This window comes from Mastomys coucha, unplaced genomic scaffold (genome assembly GCF_008632895.1).
Source record: "Mastomys coucha isolate ucsf_1 unplaced genomic scaffold, UCSF_Mcou_1 pScaffold12, whole genome shotgun sequence".
In the NCBI taxonomy this organism is placed as follows: Eukaryota; Metazoa; Chordata; class Mammalia; order Rodentia; family Muridae; genus Mastomys; species Mastomys coucha.
In genome coordinates this window covers 71193727-71207427 of record NW_022196894.1, presented here as the reverse complement: position 1 = coordinate 71207427, position 13701 = coordinate 71193727, and the positions used below count along the sequence as shown (strand labels likewise).

General features: G+C 34.6%; 1 protein-coding gene across 15 annotated transcripts in view; it reads left to right on the top strand.

Annotated features, from left to right (window-relative positions):
• Positions 1–13701, top strand: part of Robo2 (roundabout guidance receptor 2) — a 1164975-nt gene that overhangs the window by 1101756 nt on the left and 49518 nt on the right. For all 15 annotated transcript variants that reach the window (XM_031364257.1, XM_031364250.1, XM_031364255.1 and 12 more), the window contains 2 exons: positions 3641–3823; positions 13203–13245. In XM_031364257.1, coding sequence (XP_031220117.1) covers positions 3641–3823; positions 13203–13245 — 226 coding nt within the window. The remainder of the gene's footprint in view (positions 1–3640; positions 3824–13202; positions 13246–13701) is intronic.

Here is a 13701-nt window from a genome sequence, read left to right as displayed (position 1 = left end):
ACAATAAAGCCAATAACTTTCCTGTATCCTATTCAGGTAATTAGAATAAGCTATGCTCAAGAGACAATCATGGAACATAGTAGTGTAGTGTCGGAAATGAGGACGTGCACATGTGTAAGTCCAGTTCGACCCAGAAAAGGCTGTGTCCTCCAGAGATTTGCTTCTTTTTAATATCTACTGCTGTCCTGAGACACTTCCTAATTGTTTCTTTAATTATCCTTCCATATCAAGCTTCACATCTTGTCTGATAATGCTCTTTACACAACTGCTACTTCTCAGACGAATAGTGACTTAATGATGGCTAATCTCCTTTTTTGTTTCAATTTATGCTTCCCCATTATATAGTACATACTGAAAGAAGCATGTGAAGTGACTCAAGCTTACCTCTTTTTCCTTTACTAATTAAGTCATGCCCTGGCATTTGATGCAGTTTATGCTTCATAATTTTAGACTGCTAATATGCCAGACTGTGCAAAAGTTCAATTATCCCATCTCAGTGTTGTGAAGTAGCCAATTCTTAAATACTGTAAAATAGAATGCATAACCTTACACAGATTCAAGTTTGTCTTATGCTTTGTTTTTGTTTTTGTAACAATTTTCAATGTGAAAGCACATGGGAGACAGTGTAATTAACAGACAAAATGTGAAAGAAATTCACTCATAACAAATAGTACCTCAAATAACAAATATATAGATTTCAATAATCATCCTTAGTAATAAAACTTTTTAAAGAAAATATTCATCTTTGATGTTCATCCTGGAGAGCTGATGATCATCAATAGAAGTACATACTGTTACAGAAGTAGGTACAATTGTCACTGATGTGTCTAATTAAGTCTCATTCCAACAAATTACTTTGTTCTGCATTACTCTCCAATGGGAGGAAGATATGACATTTCATTACATTTTCTTTTTGTCTGCAAGAACAATAGAGCATGATGGGTCCCACCAGCCTCGTCTGGGCTCTGTTTAGGACAGTTGACAACATTGCTTTAGTAAGTCATAATAATAACAATACTAGTAATCATAATAATAATAACATCAGCATAAGAAGTCATAATACACTGTGGCTTATATGGCACAATGCTGAATAAAACATTTTAAGGATTCCCCTTAAAATGATGCAAATCTTCTCTTCCTCTTTATAGTATGCTCTAACAGGGCTTTAAGGTTTGTTGTTATTTGTTTGATTTTTTTTCTTTTTTCTTTTTCTTTTTTCTTTTTTTTTTTTGCTTTGTAGTAACTGCTAATAGGGAAAAAAAGTCACCAGATGACATATTTAAAATATGATATTAAAACACAGTTTTTATGTTTATACATATAACATCTAACAACATGTATATTTCAAAAAAGAAAGATTTATTATGTTATTGAATTTATTTTAGATTTGAAAAAGCATAAAATATTTTCAGCAATGAAACATATACATGTGTGTAGTATCTGTGTGTGTATATATGTATATAAGTATATATGTACATATATATGTAAGAAAATTCTAGCAGTTATAATAAATAAGCCTGTGATTTGATTTATTTACCAACAACAAATATTTTGTTTCTTAACTTGTAGCCCAGTTAAAGATGGGTTTGAAAAACAGTGACTGGGTGGGCAGTGGTGGCACCCGCCTTTCATCCCATCACTTGAGAGGCAGAGGAGGCTGATTTCTGAGTTCAAGGCCAAGCCACCTGGTCTACAGAGTAAGCTCCAGAACAGCCAGGGCTACACAGAGATACCCTGTCTGGGAAAAAACAAAATAGGAAAAAAAACAGAAAAAGAAAAACGGTGACTGTTCTTTCTATTCCAAAGTCAGTCAGCAATTTACTTCCTTCCAAACAAGAACTTTTCTACTTTTTAAAGACACGATGAACTCAAGCCCAGATTGGTTTCTAACAGATGAAGAAAGAGAAAGAGTACTGAGACCTGTCACTGAAAAGTTAAGGGTTAGAGCTGAAAGCAGTGTTACGCATTCCTGTCTACAGACCATTGTCTCATTCACTGAATGGCAAGGAAAGCTCAGGACTGTGTCTTCATTTTCTGTCTTGGAAGCAAAGATAAGTGTGGTGGATAAGAAATTACTTGAGCTCCACAGTATTTTCAGTCTTAAGCAATTCACAAGACAAGTCTAGAAAATCACACAAAAGATTCTTAAATTAATTCTTTATGCCACATAAGACATAGCTGTGCTCCTCTTACCCTTGTTAGAAAACAAGTTCTCATTCTAGCAAAATACCTCAAGTTCTGCAATTTTGAGATCTTGACTATACTTTGATTTGTTACTCTCCTATGCATTGGAAGTTGAAGAGTGAATGGCTATATACACACAAACATATATCTATATCTCTATATCTCTATCTATATATATGTATATATATGGAGAGAGACTGAGAGAGAGAGACAGAGAGAGACAGAGAGACAGAGACAGAGACAGAGACAGAGAGAAACTTTGCCAACCATCTGAATCAGGGGCAAGGAGATTAAGTTCCAGACACATCTTAGAACTTCCTATCTATTAAGTGGCTGAGAAAATATACACATTTAGGGGGTCAAAGACCAAGGTGTTTCTTAAATATAACAGAACTGTAATCACTAAAACAGTGAAAAGCATTACCATGACTTTATCTGTTGGTCTGCCTCTTTTACAGTTTGCTTACAATTTACCTTTCAAATATCCTTGATTAAATACCGACTAGAAATGATATTGACATTATATTTACTTGATTTTCATTTTCTAAGTTTTTAATCTTTTAAATATGCCTTAAATTTTGTTTTCAATGTCTTTATGCTTCTTCAAGTCCACAACCTTTTAAGTATGGATTGTGATTTGCTTAATTGATTTTCAGAGGTCTAAAGTTTTGACACATAACATGCCTTGATTCTGTGGTAAAATTCAGACTACTTAAACTGCTCTTAGGAAGTGAATAAGCTTAAGCTTCTTTTAATGTTTTGGTTACACATACAGAGCTCCAAGTATTGATGTTTTCATAACTGCTGTTGTTCTATCCAGGCTATTTTATACCTTACCCAAAATTAAAGTGTATTTGTATGTAACATCTTTGTTAGACTATTGATAGTCAAATGAAATTATATTGTCTTGTGATTTTTCCCACTTGAAAATAGGCAAAACAGTAGAAGAAAGGCAGTGCATAATATTTATGTTATGGGAACTTTGATAATGAATCACTTGAACTTGTCTTGAGATAACCAGGGGTCCTCCACCCTCTTAGAGGAGAAGTGTGGGGATGGACAGATTGTGGGAGCGGGTAACCAGGAAAGGAAAGCTATCATTATGTAAAGTGAATAAGTAAAAAATAAAACACTTTACCTAATTTAAGAAAAGGATCTGTCATTTCAGTTCCATGTATTGGTTCAAATGATTGTTTATATCATAAAATATTATGTCTGTAATAGGTTTAGATCTCTCCTTGACAAATTAAAAGGAAAAAACAGGCTTCTAATGGAACTCGCATGATTCAGTACTTCTTTTTAAACTTAAAGTGTTCTTATCAGTAATTCTGACAACCTCTGCATAAACAAATACCAGCTAAGCTTTTAAAGGACATGTCTGTGCCTTTGGTATAATGCGTTTTATTCCTCCTATTATTTCTCTTCATGTTTACTGACACCATTGTTCTTTCCATAGGGGGACGTAACGAAGTTGTCATCACTGAAAACAATAACAGCATAACTGAGCAAATCACTGATGTCGTGAAGCAACCGGCATTTATAGCTGGCATTGGTGGTGCCTGCTGGGTAATTTTGATGGGTTTTAGCATCTGGTTGTACTGGAGAAGAAAGAAGAGAAAGGGGCTCAGCAATTATGCTGGTAAGAGACTATTTTCAGCTATAAAATCCTCTTATCTTTTGGAATGCAATTCGATGAGAGGAAGAAATGGAATGGAATAACAAATGGATGATTTGGGCTTGTTATAAAAACCCGCTCTGTAAAATGCAATTATAAGCAACATGCTTCAGTGCATTGCTCTTGACCATACCATTTTATGACCACAGGCAATCGTTCTGCTTGTATCTCCAGCGAAGCATAGCAAGAGTAGACACTGATAAAATGCTCAACTGTTTTCTAGTTCTTCAAAACCACACACAGAGATCTTGCACACTATAAAGTCGTCTTCTGAGACATGTATTTAGACAAGAGAGTTATTAAAATTCTCAGAGAAGAAGGAGATACTTGAAAATCGGCTTTTAGTATGTCACAATGCAGATTACACTGGGCAATGTCCCAGATGGAAATAAGACAAACAAGCAAAAATCTTACCAGAATTAATAAAACTGATGAGGCATGAATGAAGCGATTTACTGTTCCCTTAAATTGGTGTCTATTTCAGTGTAAGCAAGCAGCACTTTCAAAAGCAGGAACAGGAGGAAGCAAAAGAAAGAAGAAAACAAAACAAAATTGGCTGCAGGAGAAATGAAAGGGGAGAGACCCTAGATGATCTGAGGCATTTCCAAAAATACCTTCATTCTTATACAATGCAAAAGAACTTTGAGGATATTGGATGTTGCACATTAAACATCTTCAAATGAGACAGAAAGATAGATGGGTTGGGTGTTGGTACAGAAAGAGAGAGAGAGAGAGTCTAGAAGTGGGTGAGATGAAAGTTACTGTCAGTGGCTGAAAGAATAAGTAAGTATTGAAGCTATATTCTACTACAGTTTAGATGGCAGTTAGTTTTAATTACTTTCCATAGCACCAATAAAAGGCTAGTAACCCTCAGTTGCACATACTCTATAGAATTTCTCGGGAGAATTTTAATTTTATCTTATGAACCTGAAATATTTTGAGACATTAATTAGGTTTACTATTCTAACACCTGGTAAATTTTCAATGAAAATCAGTTATTAAAACACTTATGCTAGAAATGGAAAATTGAATACAACATCTTAACAGGAAAATATGGAAAAAATAATACTCGGTTGTCTTGCTTATTATGTTACAACATGAAATATAGTGACTTAACTACAACATGGTTCTTATATGTCTATAGCATATGAAAATGCAATGTATTACTTGATTATCAGGTCTTTAAAAAGCATATCATATCCACTGACAAGAAGTTTCCCATTATCCCTTCACAATTGTCAAAGCTGCCTGCTTCTTTACTTTTTGTCATCCAAGTGTTCAATCACTGTACCAATTAGAGATCCTTCCCTTAAAGGGGCATTCAGTAACAAGTACTGGGGACAAAGTCTTGCTCTTCAATAGTATTTCAATGCCTATTTTAGAGCCCAGCCCTTTGCCTTCATGCCTTCTGATATTGTCTATCATTCCACTTGTTTCATCAGACACTAAGCTATGTGCCTTTCTGTGATATGTTCATATCAATCACACAAAACATAAGGTAGGCCAGATTTTTCACTCAAGGACAATTTGAGGCTTCTTCCTTCAATTGACTTAGTGATGATAGTAGCAGACAGAGTGTGAAAGTCACCATAATCAAAAGTTCTAATATATCCACTTGCAGAACAGTGCCTTTGAAACCTCCATCCTTCTTCAGTTGCTCACTTCCAATTAGTACAATAGCTCTCAAGGCATACAGTCTCCACTTTCAGGACAATTACATCAGATGGACATGTCTTCCTATCTCTCACAGCAGTCCGTTGCAAAGCCTATGCACTTAACTTGAAAATATCTGTTGGTCTTTGAGCTTGACAATAGTTGTCCATTTTGTACTGTCATGACTCATTGTGATGGATGTCCGGGAGCTTGGAGAAGGACTGCTAACTCAGAATGGGCTCTGCCCTTCAGATATTTGGAAGAAGGCCAAGCTGAGAGAAGCCTTTCAAAAACTTTAATACTTAATTGATAGATGGCTGACTCTGAGGATAGATGTCCTTTATCCTTGTCATCTGCCTTCTAACAATTGCTGCTCGCTCCTAGATGAAAATTTGCCAAGTCCCTGGAAAGCAGCATTTTCCATCTGGCTTGTGATAGTGTCTCCATATTTTCTTTACTAGTGTCCGATCTTCTAATTTTTTTGGATTTTTATTTTTTTGTCTTTATAGACTCTAAACAATTTGAGGTTTTAAATAGGAATGAAGAGTTATGCACATATTCTCAACCGTTTGTAGCTATGGTTTCCATGAATGAGTGGATGATCTGTTCTAAAAGGACAGAATAGTGATAAATTAACTTTTTGAACATGTTTTATAATAACTATGGAGTAAATGTGTGATGTTAGTCTTTTTTATACTTCTTTTCATCTAAAATTATCTTGGAAATGTGTTATTTTACCATTATGAATACAAGGTCAGATAAAACCAAAGCAATATAATTTCAATATCAGGATAATATTTCTGAAGTTTCTACCGTTTCATCAATATCTGTTGCTGCTCCTATAATCTCTCAGGTTTAGGTCTGTGTAATTTCTATTAGCTTATGATGGGAATTACACATTCCAAAAAAATCAAGTCAATTCAGAGCCAGATTTAGATCATTATATAACATAATCATGCTTTTTAAATTTCATTTAAAATATAGTTAGTAGTTTGATATAATCTCTTTGTTGGTCATCACAGACTTTGAATAAAGCTAAATGGACAAGAAATAGGACTGTAGAGTTGTCAAGTTTGACAAAAGCATCTTTTCTTTTTCCTACACCTTTGTCCTAAATCTATTCCTTTCTTTTACTGGATAATTTCAAATTCCAATTTGAAAATATTTACAATTAATTTACATTTCAAATGTTATCCCCTTTCCCAGTCATCTCCTAGAACTCCCTCCCCCATAGCCCCTTCCCCTCCTATGAGGGTGTTCAAACACTCACCCACCCACTCCTACCTCCCTGCCCCCTTATTTCCCTATACTGGGGCATCACATAGAGCCTTCAGAGCATCAAGGGCCTCTCTTCCAACTGATGCCTAACAAGGCCATCCTCTGCTTCATATACAGCTGGAACCATAGCTACTAGAGAGAGTAAGAAATAATTACTGGAGGCACAGAAATAGCTTGCAGTGTGAGACACAAAATATGATAGGATACCTTCCACTCACAATATACTGGCAAATCCCTCACTGTATCTCATTACATCTTCTCAAAAACTTGGTTTATTATTGTTGCTGTTGTTGTTATAAAAGTAGTATTGATGAAATTTGAAAGGAGAAAAAAAAAAACGAATGAAGAACTCTGTTACTTCTTTGGGTACCAGTGAATTTACCTTACTTACGAGAATGTGCTAATGGATTAAACCTTTATTTCATAAGCAAATATCAATAATAAGTACAAAATAATGCATTCAACTCATCTTCAAGGAAAATCTGGTCTAAACATGTTTTGCTACTGTGCACAGACAAAAGTAGGAGATTTTCAGGGCAAGACTGAACATCATTTTTTAGTCTTTCTTCTTTGCAATTATTGTCTTCTCATATTTAAATTCTCAGATACAAATGAACAGCACCATTTTGCACATGGGTCTATATGTAATTTAAGCTTAAACGTGAAAATTGTTGTTCAATAGGTCATTGTATCTCATGTTATATGTGTAGTAGCTTTTCATGAACTATAGAGCACATAGTCACATTTACGTCCATTTTCCCAGAGGAAGGCAATCTCCTGGTCCTTTTGTCAGAGGATTCCAATTGCAAGAAGAATTCACAACTTTAGATGCTAGAAAGTCAGAGATTTATAAGGAAAATATTAAATGAGCTTTTAATACAAAGTGGACATAGGGTCAAAATTATAATAGTTTTTGTAGCCAAAATAGTTAACACTTAAATTTTGAAAAAAAAACCTACATACTTCCATGAGAATTAGTTTGAAATATAATATATGTACACATATAACTCAATAGTGTTTCTAAATATTACCAGAATCTCGTTGATTCACGTTTCATTCCTTTATTTAAAATTTTTAATTAATTTATTTATATTATGTGAACGAGTGTTTTGACTGTGTGTATATGTGTGGATTCCATGTGCATGCTGAGCTCCTGTGGAGGCTGAAGTGGGTATGAAATCTCCTGGTAGTGGAACTATAGACAATTGTGGGATGCTATGTGGTTGCTGGAAATTAAACTGGGTACCTCTGGAAGAGTAGCCAGTGCTCTTAACCACTGAGCAATCATTCCAGCACCTAATTTCTTTAAATTTATAATTATTAGAGTAATCAAATTTTAATGAAAGATAGTCTCTGTTCACTTTTAAAGAGGTATGCTATGTTATATGACTATTATCTATAAGGTTAGTATTTATGAAAGCTTCGTACACATCAACAATTTAACATGATGGAGGACATTATAACACAGCACATACTCTATGATGGATTTTAGAACTGTTGGCAAAATAGAAATTATTTGACAGAGCTATGCTGCCGCTCAATGACTTGATGGAGTTTTTATAGTCTGATTACTAGCTTCGTTAATGCTTATTAGAAAGGATTAATGCATTCATATTATCAGGAAGGGGAGGAAGGCTTGGCTACAACATTAAAGTTTCCATTTGGAGGAGGAAAATGTGACCCAGTAGAGATAGGCGCTCTAGAAGCTTCTTTGCCTCAAAATGTCAATTTACTTCAGAGCTACATTTCCTCCCTTTTCCCTCCAGTTCTAGCAGGCATACTAGGAGGATTAATTCTGCTTTGTGACATTAGAAGCGGAGAATTGCTCTGCATATGACACAAACTTGGAAAAAGTCTTTTCCTCCTGACTTTTACATTTAAAAAAAAAATAAGTTCAAATATTTAATGCTATTGTAAAATATTTTAGATGTTCACATCTGAAGCTTCTCTAGGTTGCTTCCTGGAAGTTCCTATGTTGAGATGCTAGCAGAAACTCCTGATTCTCAGTCATGGTCCTTTCAAAGTTATCTCTGATAAACACAAAGTGACTGGCCCCGTGCTTACAGAAGCAGCAGTTCGGAGTTTGCCAGGCATCCTCCTTGCTGGTCCCAGGCTCTTTCCACAACAAGGCAAATATTTCTTTGAAGTGAGAACTGCCTCAAAGTAGCTCTCTATTGGCTATGACATTATTTTCTTTTATTCTCTCTGCATGACTTTTCAAAATGCTATTGAAAGATTGTATACAATTTCTACTGTAAGGGTTCTAATTTGTTCATAATTTGTCATTTGCTTTGATTCTGTTGTTAGATTTGTTCTATATTCAAATTGGAGCACCTAGTAAGAGAAAATATATTGTCCACTTTCTCCCTTCATTTAAAAAAAAAAATCCAGCTAAGGATAAATACCTAATACCATCACTCTGGAGGAAGAGCCAGGCTGATGTTGGAGCAAGGACCAGACTGGTCTACAGACTGTCCTATACAAGGATAAGGTTATCTACTTCCTCAAAAAGACAAGTTGTTAATGCTAGTGTGAAAAGAGGTGTGTGTGTGTGCGTGTGTGTGTGTGTGTGTGTGTGTGTGTGTGCACGTATATCTGCATCTCCATTTTTTTGACAGAAAAATACAAAATAGAAGTCTCATGTCTACCAAATTGTGTGTGAGAGGGTCATTTTAAGTTACATAAATAATTATATAGTGTCCTATAATTTTTTTTGTAATTGTTATACAAAAATAGAGATGCATATCTTCATAGAATCTTTGGCAGCTTGCTGTGTCTAGAGCCATTTTAATAAGATTTTGAATGGTGATTGAGATACAAAGAGAAAATGTTCCATTTGAATATAGAGTATGAATCATTTTAAAAACCAAATCCTGTCATACTTATATTTAGTTCCCTAGTAGTAAAAATAAAGCATACTATAGCATTCAATAACTGCCTATTAGCTCTAAAGAATGGAATCTTTCTGTTTAGGTTTTGGGTATTAAATCATAATTATTTGTACTTTATGGAAATTTTGCAATTGTCTAATTTTAGCATCTTTAGTCTGTTTAACCCTTTTTGTCATATATTTAGTTCTCTCATTATCACAAAGTTTGGATGGGAAGAAAGAGCCTCTTCATTAAGCAGAACTACCTATTTTCTGGTATATATTTTAGACGTCACATAGCATCAGTTTTAGAAGTGTAGCCCACCAAACACTGCCTTCTGGCATACTGATGATGATACAGCATCATCTTTTTTTTTTCTTTTTCTTTTTCTTTTTTTTTTGCACATGAGTGTTTAAAAATTACTATTTTTATCACTAGAGATGGTTGTTGAGACACTGTGGTTGCTGTAACTGTCTGTCTCAGATTCCAAGAAAAAGATGTATATTCTACCATGGGATGACCACTGCAGAATGGTTAGAGGTTTTTCCAGAAGGTCATATTCAGTCGTAAATTCTCCTGAGGAGGAATACTGGACTGCAAGAGGGAAAGATGTTCAAGGTATCTAATGACCAGAGCACAAAGCCAGGCCTAAGACCTTCTTCGGTCTCCTTTACACGAGGGCAGTCCTCCCTCCTGATACAGGACCTGGTTTGTTAACCCCCTCTACTCTCCCTGAGAGATGGACTCTTGTTGGGGATTAGTTTTTTTTTTTAAACTTTTATTGCATTATGATGAGAAAAGTTACATGATTTCAAATTATCTGAATTTGTTAAAAACATATTTTAATTAAATAGAATTGAATCACATTCTTGTTCCCCTTTTGTACCACTGCTCATCCCATAGACCCCCCCTCAATACCTACAATATCTTTTTTGTCATATTCCTTAAAATTTATAAAATATTGTAACAATGAAAATAAGTATTATAAAAGTTGTTTGATATAAAACAACAATCAATTTAACAGTCTTTTGTAGATGCTCGTTGACAGCAATAGTGAAAATACATTTTTCTCAATATAAATTTTAAGTAACTCCAAATATATTAGCTGTATACTTAAAAATAATACATCACTACTAGTATTTTCTTAAATGAACATGAATATATAAAGTCTTTTTGTTTGTTTTGTATTTAGTAGAGTTTAAAATCGTGGCTCTTACTGTGGTACAAGCCCAAAATAAGAACAATTTTTAGACATTGGGTTTCATTGTAATAAGGCTGTACTTCAATGGCCCTCACATCACCAAAGGATTTTACCTCCATCGTAGCTAAGCTGAGAGTTGATAGTTCTGCTGCACCAAGAAATGAATTGTAGGCTCAGTTTTTGGAAACAGACTTCCTGCTATTGTCAAAGCGATTTGACTTGAGTGAGTGACTTCATTCTCAGCCCACAGAGAACAGGTTACATTCATTTAAGAAATGGTGTAGGTATTAAGATGGTCTATTCATAAAGTCATTCACCAACTGTTTCAATGAACAATGGTTCTGCTTGGAGGGTGGCACAGACATTAGGTGAGGGTAAGAATTTGGTTCATTAGCTGTGATAATTTGGAAAAGCATTCATCTCAGAGAAAGAGTAACTTATATAGTCCTCTTCTTCAAACTTGATATATGAGTTACAAATGTCAAGGGAAGCATTAAGTCTCACTTGATACAGCATCATCTTAACTCCATTTTAACACTTAGCATTCTGTTGTAAACCACATAGCTAGTAAAATGCATGCACTCACATAGATGTGTGTGTGCTACTTAGTTGATCTAATACTTGCACGATCACTTCTTAATTATTTTATGTTAATATTTAATTACAAATGGGCATGATATTGTAGAGTTGCACTGCTGATATCAAATCTTAAGCCCCTAAGTGGAGTGATAATCAGTATCATTTTCTTAAAGGAACTGTCTGTAAGTAGTTATGGACAGATATAAAAGTTATGTGTCGATTGTTTCATAGCACATTTGAGAGAGCTTCCTAAAAGCCGAGAAGGCAGTATATGTGGGGCCTACAAGACATTTCTGGGAGCCACATGTCAGTATTGAAGTATGATAGACTCCTATAATTAAGGTTTTATTTCCTGAAGATGGTATTTTAAGAGATAATATTACCTACTTGATGACCATCCAGAAGAGAGTGCTGCGCAATCCTAGGAAATTGCAAAAATTCAGGAGTGGTCAGACTTGCTGTCTGAAGCTTGAGCAAATGATGAGTCATAGAATACTTTCAAATTAAAAGCTGTCTGTACATTGGGAAAATGTACCTCATTTAAAATAAGCAAATTCTTTAAATAGTGAATTATTTTCATATTTGTCACCAGACAAATCATAGACCATATAGTTGGTATCATCTGAAGACACCGGTATGTGTTCATTTTTGACCATCATTCCCTATGATCACTTTAGCTGATCTGTAAAGATTTGGATCCAAATTGCAAGATCCTAACAATTCTTCCTACAAGAGACTTTTAAATAGAAAATATATTTTACATAAAAATCTATTTTATAATTTATTGACACAATTTGTTAGAAATAAACTTGAAACCATGTGTACAGGTAACTCCACTGTGCTTGTTTATTCACTCCTGTTGCAGAAAGAGTAGTTATCACTGAGTAGACTTGGCCTTATATACTTTCAGCTGCTTAAGTATATCCCTTAAGTACAAATCACAGTGATGCTCAAATACATTTTATCTAAAAGATGACTTTGTAAAAGGTATGATGGAGTTGAACTGATACTCAAATGCTTTGGTCAGTGCTTTGGGCTACTTTCCTGTCCCTGCCTTGGGAAGTGGAAGCCATTCATTGGAGCGTAAAGAATCATGGCAATCATGACTACGATTCAACTAGATGTTCCTTGCTGCTTTTGTGTCCAATAATCTACTTAGTATGATAGAAAACTTGAGATATTAACACATAGCTGAAACTTGTTCAGTATCAACTATTACATATTAATAGCAGTTTATGTCTACTGTAATTAGCACCATTCAATGCATAATGCTTGTAAGTATGCCTGAAGTTATCTGTGAAGGGGTGATGCATGCAATCAACAGTTTCTGTATTTTTATTAGAAGTATATTGCCACGTAGATCAATGCTAGTTCTCTTCAATGTGTATTTTTGTACTGTTCTTTCCAATACACTATTTTCTTGTTATCAATAAATTTTTACACTTGATAATTCCACAGTAGTGCTATAACATCCTTTATAGCAAGATGACATATATACCACTTGTTCCAGTTTTCACATCTAAACACAAACTGCCACTCTCGCTGTTGATTCTGTTTAAAGAAACTTGAAAAAGTCTATTAAGTTAGGAGTAAGTGATGACTTTGTCCTGTGCCAAGCTGTGGTTTGTTTTTACCTATATAATTCAATTAATTTTACTGTATTGTAATTCGAAGTCTTCATCTCTAAACTGAGGCCCAATAGGTAGCTGTTATTCGTGGTGATTAATACTAACTATATGTGTATGTCTTTCTTTTATTACAGTAACATTTCAAAGAGGAGATGGAGGACTAATGAGCAATGGGAGGTATGCTAAGGAGTTTCTTTTTATTATTATTTTTAATCAGTACTGGGGAAATTCTGTAGTGAGAAGCTATTATTGTAATAAACGATCACTTATAAGTCTGAGAATTCTAGGAGGAATTAAATGGCTTACCACAAGGTTTAATGGTCTATCTGTTGTGCACTTTAGAGGAATCAAGTCCAGATGTTTCATATCTCCCAGATGCCCCTGAAGAAATTAGTAGTAAATATCACAAGGAATGTGTTCATTTGTTAGCAGGATGTTTATTGCATTAATTAGACATTAGCAAATGAAGTTGCTGTTGTTTAAGACTCCTTATTGGCTCTCACTAAATTGCTGTGAGTGAACAATTACACATAATCGATCACAAAGTAAATGATTCATGGATGATGAATAGGCTGTAGATTGATAGGACTGGATTCCACAACTTTGGATACTCAATTGAAATTGATAAAAGCT